General features: G+C 37.1%; 1 protein-coding gene across 1 annotated transcript in view; it reads right to left on the bottom strand.

Annotated features, from left to right (window-relative positions):
* Positions 1-12,119, bottom strand: part of asic4a (acid-sensing (proton-gated) ion channel family member 4a) — a 119,224-nt gene extending 107,105 nt beyond the window's left edge. Inside the window, exon 1 of the mRNA XM_055031647.1 lies at positions 11,343-12,119. Within this exon, the coding sequence (XP_054887622.1) occupies positions 11,343-11,918 (576 nt within the window). The 5' untranslated portion in view covers positions 11,919-12,119. The remainder of the gene's footprint in view (positions 1-11,342) is intronic.
* Positions 12,120-19,855: the final 7,736 nt, after the last annotated feature.

Consider the following 19,855-nt stretch of genomic DNA (forward strand, 5'->3'; position numbering starts at 1 on the left):
CCAGTTCATGAATGTTATTATTTTTTTAAATTCAAATGAAAATTCACGTCACACTAAGGGAATATTATGAAGTTCTGCTGTTTTATACTGTCGGCACCAAACTCCAGCTCAGCTCTCTGACCAGCTTGGCTGCTTTTCTCTTCATTACTGTCAGTTCTTCAGAGGAACGAGCTGCTAGCAGCGCCGCTAATTCACTGTCATTCTGTTACAAAACTTATCTTTGTGTTCCTGTCGCTCTCTGTGATTAAACTCACAATTACAATCCTCTGCACTGAGCAGCTCTCTGATAGCAGACAGCGTGTCCGTAAACAAGTTTAACTAAATATTGTACAAAAACCGAAAAGAGAGATTTAACCTCTATCATGAATATAGATTAGCAAAACTCCACAAATTACAATAAAATACTGCTACTTCTGGTTGGCGCCGGAAGTAAGACCCATAATTGTTTCCACAGTAAACCTACCAGGAATAAGGTGGATAGAAATACAATAAGCCAGAAAATGGATGGATGGATGCTCTCAAGTGGATGGATGCTCTCAAGTGTTGATTTGTAAAATACCATAAGCAGCATTGTGCCCTTTTTAATAGGTTTCTAAAGAGTTTAATGACAATCAGAAATGTGAACACCAAGGAATTTAACTGATTAGAAATCTCTCCAGAGAAACATAAAATAATAACAATTTAAAAAAATGGCTGATATGAGTTTTAATAGGCCTCAACCTTCATCAGCAAGACTGAAACAGTATATAGAGAATGAAGGCATCAAAATAAAAGTTAAACACAACACACACAGCTTTGTTTTCAACAGCCAAATTAAAAAGTTCTGTCAGATTTGACTTGGATTTCCCAAGTTCCCCTACAGTGGGACCATAAAGGATATTTTTCATTTTTGAGGTGTGAAGTTATGCAGCATTAAGCTGGAAACACTATAATATAGTACTGATTTGATTCTGGAGCACACACTGTTCAATCTCCAGCTAAATCAGGCTGTGGTGGATTTTTTTGGACATTTCAAAAAGATACATGAGATGGGTGTCAAACTCAAGACCCGTGGGCCACATCCGGCCCGGCATAGTTTTTTTATGTGGCTCTCTAAATTCTAGCATCAACCCTAAATGTGTTTAAATATTATTTTATCAATCGAATCAATGCTGCTTTTATCTATTTACTGCCAAATGATATCAATCAGTCCCTCCAGTTCCTTGTGAATTATTGTGGAAATTCAACAAATCACACTTTTTTTTAAACTAATATCATTGGTAATTTTTTGCAGATTTTTCTCAAAACTTGTCAAAAACTTTCTTACTTGTACTAAACAGCTGCCTCAGCCTTAATTTGAGTCAGATTATAGTCTATATTCTATACAGAGAGTAATAAAATGTCACATTTACCCACATGAATAAGCACAAACATTTACCACAAACACTTTGATTTTTATTGCAAAGAATCACAAAACAATTGTGAAATCCTGGAGGAACTGAAAAGATATTCAATATTATTTTATTTTAAGAGTTAATTGATATTTTAACAGTTTGTGAACAGGTTTTATCAATACATTCTAGCAAAACCGTCTCTATAAGAGCATTGATGATCTTTATTTTCCGCAAAAGAAAAATGAGTTTGAGCCACTTCAGTTCTATACAAGTGCTATTCAAGTGCTGTACCCATGATTATTAGTTAATCTCATACAATGGCATACAGCTGATTTTGTCTACATTGATCAGGATTCACTCACCTCAGTATGTAAAATACAAAAGTGTCTGACCTGGCCTTACTTTATGAATTATTTAGCAAATAAATATTTTACCTCTGGAGGGAACTTTCAGAACTTTGATCCCTCCATGGTAAAATGCACATTTAAGTATGTAAAAAGAAAACAAGATAATTGCATCACAGCAAAATTAAACTTTGTCCTTATGCTTTGTATATTTCACAATGTTCATCCTAATATACACCCACAATACAAAACAAGGTGAATTCATACCAGGCCTGTTTAGTCCACTTTAATCAAACTCTGGTTAGTTTGCCGAGAAAGTCTGGTTCATTTAGAGAGTTATAAATGTTCAGTCGAACTCTGACTGGACCACCAAAGCGAACACCGGTCCGGCTGAAAACCTGGATCTCGTTTCAGTTTCAAGTAGATTCTGGTGTGATTCAAATGAATAGGTGAACGGCAAGCAGACCAGAGACCACTATAGTTTGCTTCCTAGAAGCAGGAAGCAAGGCATTCTGGGTAAATATAAATAAAACAAGTAAGTATGGCATGGGGTGCAGTGGTGACACAGAAGTTAAGCTCTACATATGGAGACTTTAGACCTCAATGTGGCCGCCACAGTTTTGATTTCTGGTTTGGTGACCTTTGCCGCATGGCTTCTCTCATTACCCACTTTCCTGTCAATTGACTATCAAATAAAGGCCAATAGAGCCAATAAAACCTTTTAAGAAAACACACGAAAGTCCAGCTTCGTGTGTCCAACAATCTCAGATCATGTTCTTCTTAAAAAAGAAAGATTCTGCTCTTGCCTTCTTCAGAGGTTTTTGTCTTGTTTCATTCAGTTTCTCTTGGTGCAGCGCCACCGCAGGATAAGAGGGGAACAGGTTGAAGAAAAAGGGTTTGGTTTGTTTGTGAAAATGTGAAAGTGAACGACACCAGTTGAAAATGTAAAAACAAAACTGCAATTTTGGTCCTCAATCAAACAGAGTCTACCAGAAATGTCAAAACATCCTGAAGCACTTCACAGAGCATAATGAAACTTCACAAAAGGTGCTTCATGCAGCGTGGGTAAGCTTTTGTCTGGGATTTAGACTGGTATTATTTTTTCAAATAATTGGACCAAATTTTTCCAATAAAGCAATGATTTAAAAAAAACACTGGATGACTTGATTGCACATTGTTGTTTGTGTGCTTCTTTTTATCTGAGACATTCCTGATTGGAGAAAGCTTTAGAAGTGTCCTTTTCAAATTTTCACATTAAATGTTTCAGAAATTTAAAACAGTTTTTGCTAGCATTTCTGAGTGTAAAATAACCCCATTCTGTTTTGTTTAGAATCATTGTCAAAAGGAATAAATAATAAAAATCTCCTGGGGGAAACTGAGGGGTAACTTTTTTTCAAATTGGTAGTTAAACCCACCACTGTCTGACTGTCTGCTATGAAGATAAAGATGAAACAGCCGACACTGATTCAACCTCAGACTCCTTAAACATTTAAGATAAATGACACAAAGTAAATGGCTTAAATAATAGAACTATAGCTTCAAATAGCAAAAATATTTAGCAGAAGTTGTGGTTGGAAACAGAAATGCTGTTTGTTTTAAATACATAAAAGATTTAATTGTCTGCTGTAAACATTTTTAATCACTTTATGCTTCGACATCTACTATTCTCACAGACAACAAAAATATTTCTATTTTTACATCTTTAAATCCTGATTTGCTTAGCCTCAACACTTCCTCGTCCTCAGCATGATGAGATGTGACTCATCTCATCTCCCTCTGTAATTTCAGTGTCTTTTGGGAAAACGGTAGACAGTGTGTATTGATTGATATGAGCTGGATATAATCTAAAATAAACGGATATCTTGTTCTAAAGATCAGATTCTCCGCCTGCCCTCGCGGCATTAACAAATGCAGCTGAGACTGGGCCCAAAACACAGACACAAGATAATTAGTCACACCAGGCTTGGTGGAGGGAGGGCAGGGAAGCAATCTGACTGAAGGATGTATCGATCCTCCAGAGAGGGAGGGGTACCCAGTCAGGAGTCATGATCAATCTTGCGAGCCGACTCTCTCAATCTGTGATGAGACCTGTGTGTTTGTCCCGGGAAGCTTTCTACCTGCACGACACACACTTGGTAGAAAGCTTGTGTGTCTTTGCAGCCGCATTAACAGTACCGACAGCTTGGTGTATGACTTGTCAGAGAGAGACAAATGTCTGTGTGAGTAAAAGACTCCCAGGAGTTAGGGAAGGGGGTTTTAGCTGCACCACAACATCGGAAGCCTTTATCGTGGAGTTAAAAGCCTTACCCCAGCTGCAGATTCTCCTCATCAAGCTCTTGGCACAGACAGCCGGCGAGAGAGAAAAAGCAAACCTTTCCCAAACATAAACTGTTTGCATATTGCCGTTATCTAGTTTCTGGTCACAGGTGGGTTTCAGCTGATTAGACAGCGGTGATGCATATCAGAGGGGGCAGCCGACCAGTTGCACTGTACTGCAATTCATCTTCCACTGATACACTGAAGGAGGAAGAAGAACTGGAGATTCTCCTCCAGACTCTTTTGGGTTGGTAAAAGGGGGAAAGGCATGTAAAAAGTGGCATGAATTTGTTTGCTTATGGGTTGTGAGGGGCGTGATGATACTCCGTGCCGGTCTCCAGGGTTGGGCGTGTGTGGATCAGATATCAGACAGCATGTTAAGCTGCAGGGACTCCCACCGCGGAGCAACTGTGGATGGCTAATTGACAGGCTGCTGGAGACGAAGCAAGTGGAGATAGCCAGTCACTTTCACGCTCCTCCACTCCGTGCTCCCCACCAGGGGGACAGGCTGGTAGCTGGAGAGGGTGGGTGTGGGCGGATGCATGCATGGGTGTGCTGCTAAGTGGTGTGTAGACGTTTAACCCACTAGGGAAGTGGATGTCACTCTCACAGTGAGATGCATCTGACATTGGTCCAAATAGATTCCAATGTCAGATATTCTGGATATTAAGCTTAAAAATATGAAAAATGACGTCGTTAATGGCTGTAATATTCTGTCATTAAAAATGTCAATGTTTAGGTGTGTTTTTGACAGGAACCAAGGTTGTTTTCTGAGACCGTTGCTGTTTCACTGAGGGAATTATGGCTAAACCAGATTACCTTGGTAGAAAGATATGTCAAAAAACCGGAGTGGTAAGGAGGAATTACTCTTCTATAGGGGAAGTTTTGTAACATCAAGTTATCAACCTTCAATTTGAATACTTTCCATTTGACTTTAACCACATAAAAACGTTTTACACACGCCAAAAAAAAAAAAAAAACATCTGGTGCTTCCATTTCAACGCCTGTGCCCTTTGAATGCACTTTGAATGCAGACGCTTCACGTTTTGCTCTACACCTAGCGTTTCACGCATCTGGTTTACATTCAAAGTCTTTGAGGAGGCCAGGGGTGCACAATATTAATTGGATATCCAATATACTAAAACTCATCTGGTCAATAGACAATACTAATACTTATATTGTTCTCCTATACCTAGTAACTGAAACTATATGGCTTTCTCTACTGTGGAATTAAAATACTGCACTCTCTTTGTCAACGTAGCCTGCTTCCAAGTGCAAATGCTAAAAAGGAGGCTGAAAATGATGCAATACTTTCAACTTGCAACTACCAATACCATGCAGATAATACTATGTTTCTATAGTAGAGGCGCATCAAGGGCACATCAGACGTGTCAAAATTGCTCTGGCCGTTGTTCCACGTTGACGGCCTGTTTGTCAAATGCGTTGGATGCTCTTGACGCGTCAAACGCTCCAAATCGCAGCGTGCTAGATGTGTGAAACGCGCCTCCACATAGACTTTGAATGTAAACTAAATGCACCCGATGTTCAGAACACGTTTGGTGTGAACGCACCATAACATATTTTCTCAACGTAAAACTGAATGATGATGACAAAAACTGAAAATTTTAGCTGAAATTTCTGATCTATTGCATCAAAACCAGAAACATCTTGTGAGCTGCAACTCTTGTAAACAAATTATATAAAACATAAATTACAGCCTCAGAGAAATTAAACAGCTTATTCATCTATGCTCTAAGAAACAAACATTGACCCAACATGATGTTTAGTATTTCCTACTGTTGACTTACTTGAAACTTATATTTATCACATGAACCGATCTTATCCCACTTTTAAGTTTGGATAAATATTTTAACATTTTGAAACCATCAGATGTTGGTTTTGCATAGCCAGTCAGGCGAGATTTCTAAATCTTTACGTCAGTTGACAGCAGCTCTTAAGGTGGACTCGATTTCTTTATTTTGAAAGATCATGCTGGTTTGATTATAGGTTAGCTATTTCCTACTAGCTGTATGTCACCAGTGTAACATTTAGAGGCATCTCCACTATAAACTCCTACTGCTAACTTTCAATTATTCACCACTCACACTCATCTGCTTTGATAAATATCACTACTTTGCAGTGCTTATTCAAATACATGAATAAAATCAGCAATCTTTAGTGGAAATATTAATTAAATGAATCAAATCGAGTGTGAACTTTTGCTTTCAGCATCCTTGGAAGCAAAGAATAAACCTTCTCTTCAGAGCTATTGTTAGGTACATTTAGGCAGAGCAGGAATATTTTATAGATTTTATTTTCTGAAATAGAAATGAAAACAATCAGTGTGCCAGGATTGTGTTTAATAAGCCAGTTGTTAGCTTCTGCATGTGGTTTTTGTTCGTTAACTATCGATATACATGTGATTTTAAACGTTATTTGATTGCTAGATAAAGGCTTATGTGCCTTTATCTAGCAATAGATATTAATCTATTTATTAAGCAACTTATTTATTTTACACAGTTTAAAATAAACAAGTGTGTACAGTTGCTTATTTTAAAATAAGCAAAAATATCCAGGTGGAGAATTGAAAATTAGGTCTTAAAGGGTTTTAAAAATAAAATTGAAGAAACAACGTGAGAGACACAGTATTTTTGTTCAAAACTTGCCATAAATATGTTATTAAAATACAATAGATGAGAGTGAATCGATTCTCCATTTTAAGTAGAAGCAGTTGAAATTGTAAGATTGCTCTATTTTCACTCAGTGTTATCATACAGTAAAGATACCAGCCCATTATATCTGTATGATTATACTTATGACTCTTTGTGATGTAAAAAAAAAAGAAAAAAAGAAGTGTAAAGCGTTTAGACTTTATTCACTATGTAATCATAGTTTTCTGTTCTGACGACCCACACAAGGGCAGCGCACTTCATATTCCTTCTTTTGTGCCAATTCTCTATATTATAAAATTACATTTATGTAGTTTAAGGTCCTTTTCTGCTGTGAGGGACAGAAAAACAGGGTAAACGGGATAAACATCGACTGTGCCTTTTACCATTAAACGTTCAATTATCTATAAAATATACAACAAAGGCTTCAGTCAGGGAAATGACAAATTGAAGTCGAAGAGCACTTCAGTGCCGTCCCCGTTAACACAGGTTTTTATAGATCACCTCAAATGCCACCCCATAGGTGTTTCAGCTATCTCCATGAATATATGCAGTGGGGATCTGTCCTTGCTGAGAGCAAAATCTGATAATGCAGCAGCAAACACAGCTGAAAGTCAGAGCAAACCAATTCATCGCTTTGCTTAAAAAAAATAAAAAAACAAAGGGCTTGCTGCTCATTTCTGCGACAGCTCTAAACACTAGATTAACAATTATTCAGGGAGTCAGACTGGGAGAAAAATAATCTATTTATTCATGGCTTGTTGAATCAGCTTTATCATCTGAGATTAATCCAAGTCAATAATGTTATCTTTAATTATAAGGAATGGTCTTTTCACCTACGTCAAATAATCATGGCAGTTTGTGATGGCGAAAGGAGCAAAACAAATTTCTCTGTAAAATGACAGTTTATTTTCCTGCCATAAATTAGAACGGTCATAGGGCTTCGCTTTAGTTTATGATTTATGTTTTTGTACCATGAGTCAAGAAATGGCTTTCTGGAGTAAAGTAATATTAAAAATGGACGTTTTAAGACACATTTAAAACAACATTTACTAACCAAATGCAATAAACAGGGTTGCCACACAGTCTGAAAAACTAATGGACTTTGATGGATTTTGGATAAGAATGGAAAAAATGTTAGACTTTACCAAATGTGTCAAACCCGAGGCCCTGCAGACTCCAAATTACATCAGAAAGTCCCTCTAGTTTTTCACAAATCTGCAAAACTCACACAAAATAGAGAGATCACCACATTTTTAAGGCAAATCTTTCTCAAAATTGGCCAAAAACATTCAGTTTAACTGACTGCTGCCTCAGCGTTACTCCACAGTCCATGATTGATACAGCAATTGATAAAAACTCACATTTAACATCATGCATGAGCACAAATATTTCTAAATTAGCACTAAAAATCTGTGATTTTGATGGTCATTATAATTAAATTTAAAGAAACTTTTACTGAATGTTGGAACAAACAGCTATGTAATGATATTTTAACAGTTCAATGAGTTTTATCAAAGCATTCTGGCACAACTGGCCCTTTAAGAACATTCAGATTTTTGATTAGGCCCAAAATGAAAAGATCTATCCATCCATAAAAATGACAACTTTGCAAATTTAAATATCCAACTCTTCATTAGTTCAACATTAACAATGGATATCTGAAACCAGTGCAAAGTGTGGAAAAGTTTATTTTTTAGGATTGGATAGGTATGGTAAACACACCTGTTTGAGAGTATATTTCATTTTCAAAAAGTTACATCCATTCATCATTTTTATAATGCATAAATGTACGATTTGTTTGCTGAAAATTGTTAAAACCATTGGGTTTCAGTGATGCTAACTCCCTCCTGCTGTATTTTTTCTACTACTCTGCTTCCTCCACATTATTTGATGTCAACTTATATTCTATGAGCAATACGGCGAGTAATGAAAGTCATGTTTAATTTTATGTATAAGCAAAAATATTGCAAAATTCCTTGCAAATATTTATAAAGTAGCAACAAAATATTTGTGAAAATAATCCCTAAAAGCAATTAGGAAATCCTGATGGGAAAAGTACAGATGCAGACATTTATTTATTAACATTTTATCAGTCTCATGCTTTTTACCACACAATTGGATCTTTGAGTATATAAATGATTTTTGATGTGGCCCAAAATGAAAATGAGTTTGACACCCCTGATTTAAAGCCTGACCACTGTAAAAACAACTCCTAAATAAATGAATAGTCATATTTTCGTTTAAAAGTGGGCCAAAGATCTGCATAAACACATCACTGAAACATTTCCATAATTTTACATACATGCTCATATCTATGTATCCAGCTCCTTACTGCCTGTAGTTTTTACAAGTTTCTTTTTTAAAGACTGAGCTCTGCAAAAATATTCACTATAAACTGAAAGTGAACTTATGTGTCCTTTAAACTGGACTGAAAAATTTACTACTGATGAAATCTGAGATTAAAAAACTGGAAATAAATGCAGGAATGTCTAACTAATGACCACATAGAGTAATATAAATATGAATTCATCCATTCTTGATTTAAGAAAGGCAAATGCAACCCACAATGCAACGCCAGAGGTCAGGATCTGTTTACAAAGCCTAGAATGTCAGAAAACACAGACGCTGCATTTATTTCATCACTTCTCTCTCCCGAGAGCCACAGAATCACTGAGCTTTTTACTGAAATAAAACATCTGTCGCTCCCTGTATGATCGATCGAACAAAAACACATTAACAGGAGCGGATCCTGAAGGAGGGTCACAGGAGAACAGCAATAATGACCGAACTGTACGAGACTCGTGTATGCGTTTGTACATGTGATCAATAGGGGGCTCGCTAGCATTAATTGGTTTTTAATATAAAAGATGAATAATGGGAGTGCACCGATCAGGGTTTTACCAGCTTCCAGTTTCCCAGTGTGAACTGCTGATTTCAAATCTGAATTACACAAAATGAGGAAATTGCATTTGTGCATCAAATTTCAAGTGGATCGCCTCTTAAAATGCTAAAAATAATCTCGGGAAATGATGGGAAATTAAGAGGCAAACGCAATTAGAGCCCATCAATGGGCGTTTTTTTTTATTTTTTATCATGGTTTGTTGTAGGCGTGTCTTCTCACAGATTTGTCAAGACAGTTGTTTAATCTTGTTTTTAACAAGATGCTCTCAGACTTCTTGTTTCCACAAGTTGTGTTTCCCCACCAGGATGCAGAGAGAGCGAGTTGTGAAGCCGCCTGAAAAGGATCGAACTGCCAGCGGCAAAAAATGCATATCACACAGCTGACAGGAGACAAAACATTGTCTGGGGGGAAACTTTCTACAGGATTGCAATCTGTGATGAAGTCCAAGGGAGGCTGACTTGGAACGGACGATTACTGGATGTCTATTATCTGTGAATCCACCAGGAGTGGGGAAGCACGCTTCATATATATAACTTTTACTGTCTTTTCTTACTTCAGATAGAATTTGATCAAACTTTCCAGCTCCCGCAAGGAGCTTGACATTTTCCTTTGCCTGATTGAGCAATTGTGAACATTTCTTCAAGGGGCATCCATTTTAATGTCATAGGTAATTCTGCATCCAAGTCTGAGAGACCGCTTCAAAAACAAAGAAATAAATATCCCAGAGTCGCAGGGATAAAAACGAAAGATTTATTTTTGGGCTGGTTCGACTTAGCACTTTATTATGCATCATCTCACGGATAGGACCAAATCTTTGTGACCACATCAGTGTTCAATGTACCCTATTAAGCCGTGACACCTGCAGTTTATCATCTCTAAATCAATTGAATATTTCTGGAGGGAAGATGGAGGGGAAATCCATCTCCTGTAAGGACAATGTCTTAAATAAACATCCCACAGACAACAGGCTCAAACTGCCCTTCCTTCACCTGATCCCCCCCACTTCCATCCTCACACACACACTTGCATATAAACGCACTTTGCCTCTCATGGAAATTGTTTCATTCCTTTTAGTCAATCTAGCTAATGCAAAAATCATGTATGTCGGTCTTTAAATATTTAATCCTAACAGCAGCAGGATTGAAATACAACATTGAAGAAGCATTATTCCTTCTCCTCTTGAAAGGTACAAGAGCCGGGAGAGCGGGATAGAGAGGCAGCGGCTCTCACTCTACGATATCAGGCAGAGAGAGAGAGAGAAAGAGAGAGAGAGAGAGCGTGAAAAAGAGAGATAGAGAGTCAGCTAATAATTTCTATAACAATTTGGTTGCCATGCGCTCTCAGCTGCCTGGCGTAACGGTGGCGTTAAAGTGTAGTTTGTTTTGCAGGAAGATAAAAAAAAAAGTGCACAAACGGCTCTGTGTTTCCATTTGTAGGAAGCAGACTTTGCTCTCTGACATGAGAGGATCTGGTCTGACGAGAAACGCTGTTGCTTCTTGGAACTTAGTGAGAGATGCAGCTCAATGATCCAGCAAAAAGCAATGAATTCTGCATGCAGATCTGCATCCTGGGAATCACATTCTCCTCCTCATCAGTTTGGACATAAAGGAAAAGAGATTCACTCTTCTCCCTCTCTGTGTTTTTCTTTCTTATCATCATTTCTTACTTGAGAAAATGGTAAAAGTTTTAAGCAAAGATTTAATTCAGCAAAACTTTCCAAAAGTTTGGCACTCACCACAGAGAAGTCCTCAACTGAGCAGTTCTGTCCACTGAAATTGCAGCTCATCAGCATCTCCTCCAGCTGATGCCCCGTCCTGTTGAAGATGTCCTGCATGTCAGGTGCAGGATACATCAAATCAGTGGGTTTGTGTCCATCCCTGTTCTTGGGGGGCAGACCCGTCAAGTTTGCCAGGTGGTAGATGTCTGCGTCGGTGAGGGCTGAGAAGCGAAACCGGTTGATGTTGCAGATGGTCACAGCAGGGAAGACCATCTCCGGGGTTGCCTCTTCGTTCAGCGCCGTCACATGAGGGTGCTCCAGGTAGGAGATGGCACACTTGGCCGCTTGGTACAGAAAGAGCGCCAGAGAAGTCAAGAAGGCAAGAGCCCAGAGAGTCTGCCGGATCCCCAGGCGGCCAGAAACGAAGATGTGGTTGATCCCATGGAGGGAGCAGGAGTTAGCAAACCCTGCCAAGTCTTTGGCCGGCGGCGTACAGCTCTCCTCGATCAGGCTCTCCTTATCCCCATCTTGCTTGCTTTTCTGCTTCTCATCCTCCTCTGCAAATTTGATTTTGCAAACAAATTCGATAGGCATGTGGGCAGCCAGGTCTGCGTTTTTGTTTCTTCTTGATGGCAGCTTTCAGCCCTGGATCACTTCCCTCCTACTTCCCCGGCTTTTGTCCTCGGTGCGGGATACAACTCCAGAAAGAAGAGGGGGGGAGAAAGACGGGAGAGAGTTTGCTGCTGCTGCTGTCGCTGCTGCTGCCTGCGCTGTGACTGATAGTGCTGCTGCTGCTTCGGCTGCCACGGCTCCTTGTGACTACAGCGCTGCTGCTGTGCTGCTGCCGCTGCTGCTCTGAATGCTTGTCTCACTACTTGATCAGCTCACACAGCCCTACTTATCAGCAGTAATACAGCTGTCAAAAACAAGTAATAGAAACAAAAATATTCTTGCATGCTGCCTAAAAGGTAAAGAGGAAAGGCAGTTTTTTATTTCCAAAGCCGGACTAAAATAGGAAGCGGGAGATTAATATTTCATGAGTAGGTAACGTTGTGATTATTTCCTCTTGACTGGCGCTAGACACAACTTCTCCCGGTCATCCTCCTGTGTCCCCCCCACCTCTCCCTGCTGCGTAATCCACTTGTTTTGGTCGAGCTTTCACTTCTTGACCCGAATGCAGTCGGTTTTTCTCCCACACAGCTGGACCACATGTTTTAACGTCACCTCAAGAGAACGTCTAATTGAAGCAGTAACGAGCACAAATGAGATTGAACACAAGAAAAAAAACAAAGTAAAAGACTATTGATTGAGTGTAAAGATGTTGCTTTATCTCAAGCATCGAAATCAAGGAATGCATCACCGATTTGGAGCCCGATGCAACTGAAGATGTTGAAATAAAAGTATCGATTCGAATCCAGCCCCTAACCTTTACAGCGTGTGTCTCTGTGCCATTAATGGCTCCTTGCCAAGTTGCCAAACAAAATTATGCAAATAGAAGAAAAAAAAGGGAGAGCCTAATGCATGTTATTCCCCTTTAAAAGGAATTAGTCATGCGGGTCACATCACAAGGGGCTGGGACCTCCAGAGAAAAGGCATATTTAAAAGTGAATTCAGCCGCTACGAACACGGGTGCCAAGTCAAGTCAGGGAGGGCGATTGAAATGTGACATCAGTTGAAACCGGAACAATTGCAGGTACAAAAACACAACAGGATGAAAGGAAATTACTGATTATTACATTTCCCAAGTGTTTGCTACTGAAAAAGACTATTTGATAAAATTTTGAAGGAAATATTTGTTTAAAATGATTGTAAAACAGCAGAACTTTCCTGTGCATTTTGAAAACAATGATGGGATTTGGTTGAAGTATTGTGTCCAGGATTCCAGGTTATTGTGTTTGTGCTGTAGTTTTTAGAGCTGCAGGTTCTCCATTGGAGGGTGAAGGAGATGAGATTGCTGCCAGTCAGTAACTGCATCTTCATATCATTGCACAAATTGAAATGATTAAAATTCACTTCATGGAAATGTGACAATTTTGAAAAAAAAAACCCCAAAAATAACTTAATTCATTTATGAATAAAAAGTTTTTGTATTGGGAAAAGGTAATTTTTCAGCTGTATCAAAATTAGTTGATTTTGCAAAATGACAATGGAAACACTGTTTTCTCACCAAATGTTACAACTGGTAGAAGAAAAATATAAAGACGACAGAACGTCGCAGGTCATTCTGCTTAAAACCACCTAAACAACACGAGAATCTAAGCTAGCAGGATAAAAAGTTAGTGTTTTTTTAACTAAATACAAAAGAGAAATCCTACAACAACTAAAATGTTATGCTAATCCGTTTTTGTTTACGTTTTGTGACGAAGGGCGTTGCGCTCATGTCTTCTTCAGAGGTTTTCATATTGTTTTCTTTAGTGGGATTGAACAGGTTTGTTTCTCAGTGTGAAAGTGAACCAAACCAGAAAAAAATATACCAAATGCTGGAGTTGTGGTTCTCAATCAGACGGAGTCTGTCGGACTATCAGATGCTAAAACACCCATAAAGGTTCTGAAAGACAAAGGGTGCAGGAAGGTTCCTTCATTTCTCACTCCTTTACTTGCTTTGTATGCTTGTTTCCAGTTGAGCTTGATGTGAGAGAACCAGATATGCAGGATATTAGTTTTCCAGAAGTCCAAATAGGGGCTCAGCCTCTGGCAGACACTGTGGTCCACTAACAGCACTGTTTTATGTTGTCATCCCCCGAGGACGCTGGGGTTATTTACAGTCTCACAGAGGGAATGAAAGCTTACAATCCACGCCACGGCTAAATACCAAATGTGAATAAAAAGCATGCAGACACATCTGGTGCATGAAAACCACTAAAGGAGTAGATGGCATCGTATTAGTTTGTCAGAGCCAATTTCACTCCGAACAGGCGGCTGGCTTTGTGTGTGATGCCCTAAAAACAAAACAACACAATTAAATGCCACTGACCTTCAAGTTATTTTTGACATTATGAATAATGCCACATTTTTATAAAAACATTAGCGGGAGCTCTTTGTACTTTAGGACCTCATGTTTGCGAGGGACTTCCTTTGCTTTATTCAACACAGTTTTTGAAATATTTGTTCAGATGTGTTACTGTGATGCAGAAAAAGCTTGTAAAACAATTAATGTCCTCTCAAAGAAAAGGCAGATCGTTTTAATACACAAGAGCTCCATCTGTTGGATGTCTCCGCAGTCAATGGTTGCTTTTCATCAACTGCTTTTAGTTTGATAACTGAAAGTTATCCAACAGGCTCCACGTATCAAGAAATATCATATTGTAAAAGTTTAATATGTTTTAAACTCAATTCCAGATTAGAAAATGTCAATTGTTTTGCTGCCCGTCTCATCAACTCCAGACTTAGACAGCTTGTTGTGGAGAATGTAAATATGGCCACCAATACACTTAGCAAGCCAGGATTATATGACAATAGTCCATCAAAACAACCTTTTTGTTTTTCATTTATCTTGCAAACACTGTTCTATTTATATAAATATTCACATAAAAAAACTAAAAATGACCCAAAGCACTACAGTGACTTTACAAAGTTTGTATGTTGTGTTTTAATTCTGCCACAGACACACAACAGCACATCAAAGGACACATGAAGTCAAAGTACTGACATTTCAGGGTTTCATTAAAGGTGGGACTATGACATCATTGCTCTGAAAAGGGTGGATTATGAGTTATAAACACAACATAAAATACATTACTTTGCATTTCCCATGGACCAAAACCAAGAACAAGAGATTCTTGGACTTTCAATCCAGACTCATGATTGGGTTTGATGCAACTATTCAGCTACAAAAAAAACTTCCACCGCTTCTGAATCACCTTTGTGGAAAAGTTTTGCTCGTTGGTAGAAAAAGAAAGAAAATGTCTGACAACATAAGAGTGAGTGCAATAATTGGCTAACAGCAAATTAGCATTAATGCTAGCCTAAAAGACTATTTCAAAGTGTGTTTTAAGTGAATTTGGACTGGAATTGACCATTCAAAAATCCCTAGACTTAAATATTATTGTTGAACATTGATCCTTTAAATCCCAATTTGAGATTTATGAAGCTGTCAGTGTTTGCTTGGTGTGCAAAAACAAACAGGATTTAAAACAAAAGGGTCAGAATGAGTGCAACAGGCAAAACATATCATAAAAGTTGTTATTGAAAGCTGAAAAAAATGTCCAAATGAGGTAAATCAAACTAAAAAGTGGCAAAATTTAAAAAGTGATAATAAGAGACTCGGACTGTGGTACAAAGAACAGGCAACAACAGTAAGACAAACTGAAAAATGAGAGAAATGTAAACTGATGAGGTGATTAATGGACCCAGGTGCAGATGGGAGACTAATTACCGAATGAGAACGTCTGAGTGAGGAACCATGAAGAAAATTCAATCAAGACAGTTAATGGAATAAAATCCTCAACCAGAAAAGAGAAGAAACCAAAGCAGAATACAACTCAACATGAACGAATGTACAACTAACGGCTAGATCTACATGACAACATTCTGATCCTGAACACAACTCAAAAATCTAAAACTCTCCACATTTATTTGACTTAAAGCGTCAAATAAAGACAGTAGACACAACTAAATGTGGCTTAAATGTTTTACAGTGTTAACATCTAGTGTTTAAGTGTTATTTATATTCCAATTGGTGGTTTATTGTTGTAATTTGTTCATAACACGGACCACTGTTTTTTCTCCCTTCAAGGTTTCTCGTTTCTGCATTTTTTATCACATTTGATTGTTTCAATCCAGAAAGTCGATCTAGCAACAGCTCAAAAGACAAAACAATGACTTTAAACAAATATTTAGTGTTCAAAAATACAGCAAATTGAACAGGCACAGGAATATTATTACAGTTTTAATTACATATTTTTGATAATCGTTGAGTTGGAAAGTAATATATTTCATTAAATTGAAATAAGGGGATTAAATAAATGTTCACTTCTTACTACTTGTTTTGTTCTTGGTTATGTCTGTTTTCTCTGTCGACATGCTAATTGCTTGTTTTCTTGTTTTTAAAAATCTATTTGAAATAAATCAATCGAGTTATTAGGTTTATATAGGTTACCTAGGTTATTTTGGAAAGATAATTTGAGAACTTCTTTCTGTATTCAATCTGCCTATTTTGTCTGATTTTAAAGTTGGTTTGCTCATCTGAAAGAGTGACACAAAAGCAAAACCAGAAATGCTTTTCCACAGCGCTCCGTTGAAAGATACATGCTTTAATTGGGTCCACCGGAAACCACTAATATATTATCTAAGGTGAAAAACTGATTCTACTCAAATAAAGTATCAATCTTTTTTTTCTTTTTTGCTTTGTTGCAGCAAAATATTTCTTCAGGCTATTTGGGCTTCTGCAAACATCCCACGAATGATAAATATGAAGTTTGAGACACAGTGAAAGGCACCAGTCAAGTGATAAGTGGCAGCCGACATAAATTACAGCTTAATTGTGGTTTTAACATCTAGAAGACGCTAACTGCCGAGCTCCTGGCATGGAGTAAGCCTACATTTTCCAGAAGAGCGGACTAATTAGCTGAGGAGCACACACCTGGGTGAGCTGATAGACTTGTGTTGGCAGGAAGCTGTGGGGAAAACACAACATTAAAGTCTTCATACAGACAATGATAGAACGACAATAATTTTCTCAATCTATTTGTTGATTCTGTCAGGGGAAATAAGGGTAACTTACCGTGATGAGATATATATATATTATATATAAGACACTCACTGTTTAAACTGTAATAAAATCAACTGAAAAAAGTGGAGATATTTTCTAACCTTTTCATGTGTTTGTGTAAAAAATGTTTTAACAATTTTCTGCTAGTGTTAAAAAGGCATATTTTATGCTGACTGAATGATCACACTAATAAACAAACTGTAATTTTTCAAGACCTATAAAGTCTCTATAGCTTTCCCTGGAGGGTGAAGCGTTCATTAAACCCATAAAGAGGTCTTTAAAATCCAATGTATTTATCTCCTTGGGAGCACAAACATTATCAGCAAAATTGAAGCTATCAGATTTCATGCTTGTGTGTGTGTGTGTATGCAAATAATGTTTTTACATTAAAGTGTTTTCTGAGTACCCTGCTACCAATTGTAGCAATTAATAGTCCATGAATAAAGGTTTTAACCCAATGAAGACTCGTGTCAAGTACTTGCTGCTGTTAAACTCTGCAATCTGCTGACAGAGGGCTTCCTAATTTTTTATGTTAATCTTTGTTCTGATTTGATTTTCCTGCTTTTACACTTTGAATACCAGAGTACATGTATCTTACATCTATACGGTGGAACGATATCTAAAGATTAAAAAGTAAAAAATTAAAAGACCACTTAAAATGATCATTTTCTCTAATTATACTCCTTATGGGTTTATGTTTGAGTAAAATGAACACTGTTTTATTCCATGAACTTCTGACATGTCTCTGTAATTTAAAGCAAACATTTTGTATTTATTTTCACAAAATGTGAAATGGTCAAAATATTTGAGGTGCTTCCAGACCTCAAATGATGCAATAAAGCAAGTTCATATTCATTTAGAAACAACAATACTGATGTTTTATTTCAGGAAGAGTTCAGAAATCAATATTTGGTGGAATCACCAGGAGGTTTCCAATGAGGTGCATTGATTCTACTCAAATGAAGAATCAATCTTAATTTTTTTCCAGAGCTGTACATGAAAAGGCTTTATGAATATTTATTTTTAAATAAGTAAAAGGCAACATGGAAGCTGCAGAAAGGACGTATCTTCGGTGAAGCCCTGTTTTCTGCCAATCAGCTGTCTTTCTAATTGGTTTCTTTCAGATGAGCTGGGATTGAGGAACTAAAGAAATGCAGTGTCTAACCAAGCTGCATTGATGTTCCACTCATTCAAAGCAATGATAGTGAGTGTGTTGCTGTCATAACAGTGGCTGTACAAGTGCAGTCATTGCTCAAAAACAAGCAAAGCTGTTATTAGTCACCATTAAAATGTTATTCCCTGCATCAGAACCATTTGAACTCTGTGTTTGTCAGATTAAACTGGAAAGTGTTCAGAGGGACTGAAAGGGATCCAGGAGTTATTTGAGACAGATGTGATTTAAAATAATCTTGAATAAAAATTGTGGAGAAAAATGTTCTTAATGATTTTGATAAAGATGAGTGACAAGGTACTTAGTTTATGTCAACAAAACACACTTGAATTCATATTTGAATAAGTTGAGACATTTCATTCAATGAACATGAATGAAAGAGTCACTATGGCATTGATATGCTACACCAAGAGAATATTAGGCGACAGTTTTCTCTGCTTGTAAAACATTATTTTAATGTCCTGGTCACACTAAATGTTACTGAAGATAATTCATTGTGATGTTTAATAAAATTCAGTGTCAGATCAGAAATTTTGTTCAGGCAATATTTAAATGACTAGAGTAAAATACTGTTTTAACTTGATATTTTGAGTAAATGAATAGAGAAATGTGGCTCTTTAACTCGGAGAGGGGAGTTTATTTTCTTGCATATTGTGAAATAATTATTTGGTCAAGTTAAAACTCGCAATTTAAGATTAATGAACTTAAAAACAATGTTTAGATAACTTGGCTCTTATTGTTAATCAACTTCATGAATTTTAATTTCTGACTTAAACCAATAAAATTTTATTGTTGACTTGAATTAATTTTCAAGACTTTCATTTACAAGTTGAATCAACTTCATATGTTTTACAGTGAAGTTGTACAGTTGAAACAGGCAGTTTGGGAAAGTTCAGATTATGGTGATATAGATTTGTACATTTCTAATCAGGTAATATACACTTTGGGTAAAAGGCACACTTGATGCATTTAACTCTGCTATCTTGTGTTTCTAAGATATGAGTTGAGGATCTCCACTAAACCTGCTCCATATTTGTCTCTTAAGCATTTACGTACAAATATAAACACTATAAAAATGTAAAAGTATCTCAATATTCAAAAGGACGATGGTTCTGTATTCTAGAGATGAAATGTGTTTTTGTATGAAATGTGAACGTCGTTCCAAGAGACGAGGAAGATGAAAATGATTTAGGCTATAAGTGTTTTTTTCATTTAATGTAAGTAAAACAAATCTGGTTTTGAACTGCAACAAAGTTTATACTATCATTATAAAAATGTATCTGATTAATTTGTAATGTTAAAAACTATATTTTTTCCTCTTAGAGGTTTTCCTATCTGGGTTTTTATTTTTAAAAGGACTTAGAATTTGGCAATATAATCTTAAAAATCTCACACCTTCATGTCAGCTTGTGTGAAGTGGTTAAAACATTTTCTCAACTTGCCTTTTTTTTAATTGTTAATAGACCATTTGTTTTTTTGTTTTTTAAGAGGACACAATGCCATTTTCAGACTTTTAAACTTGTCTGATTAAAATAACATAAGTCAAAAAACATTTTAGATTTTTTTTAGGGTCTTGAGCTAAAAGACAAACTGGATCTGTGCAAACAATTTCCATTTGTCTCAAACAGAAGTCATCCAACACGCTGAATT

Source organism: Poeciliopsis prolifica, unplaced genomic scaffold (genome assembly GCF_027474105.1).
Source record: "Poeciliopsis prolifica strain line A6 unplaced genomic scaffold, Auburn_PproV2 SCAFFOLD007, whole genome shotgun sequence".
NCBI classification, from domain to species: domain Eukaryota; kingdom Metazoa; phylum Chordata; class Actinopteri; order Cyprinodontiformes; family Poeciliidae; genus Poeciliopsis; species Poeciliopsis prolifica.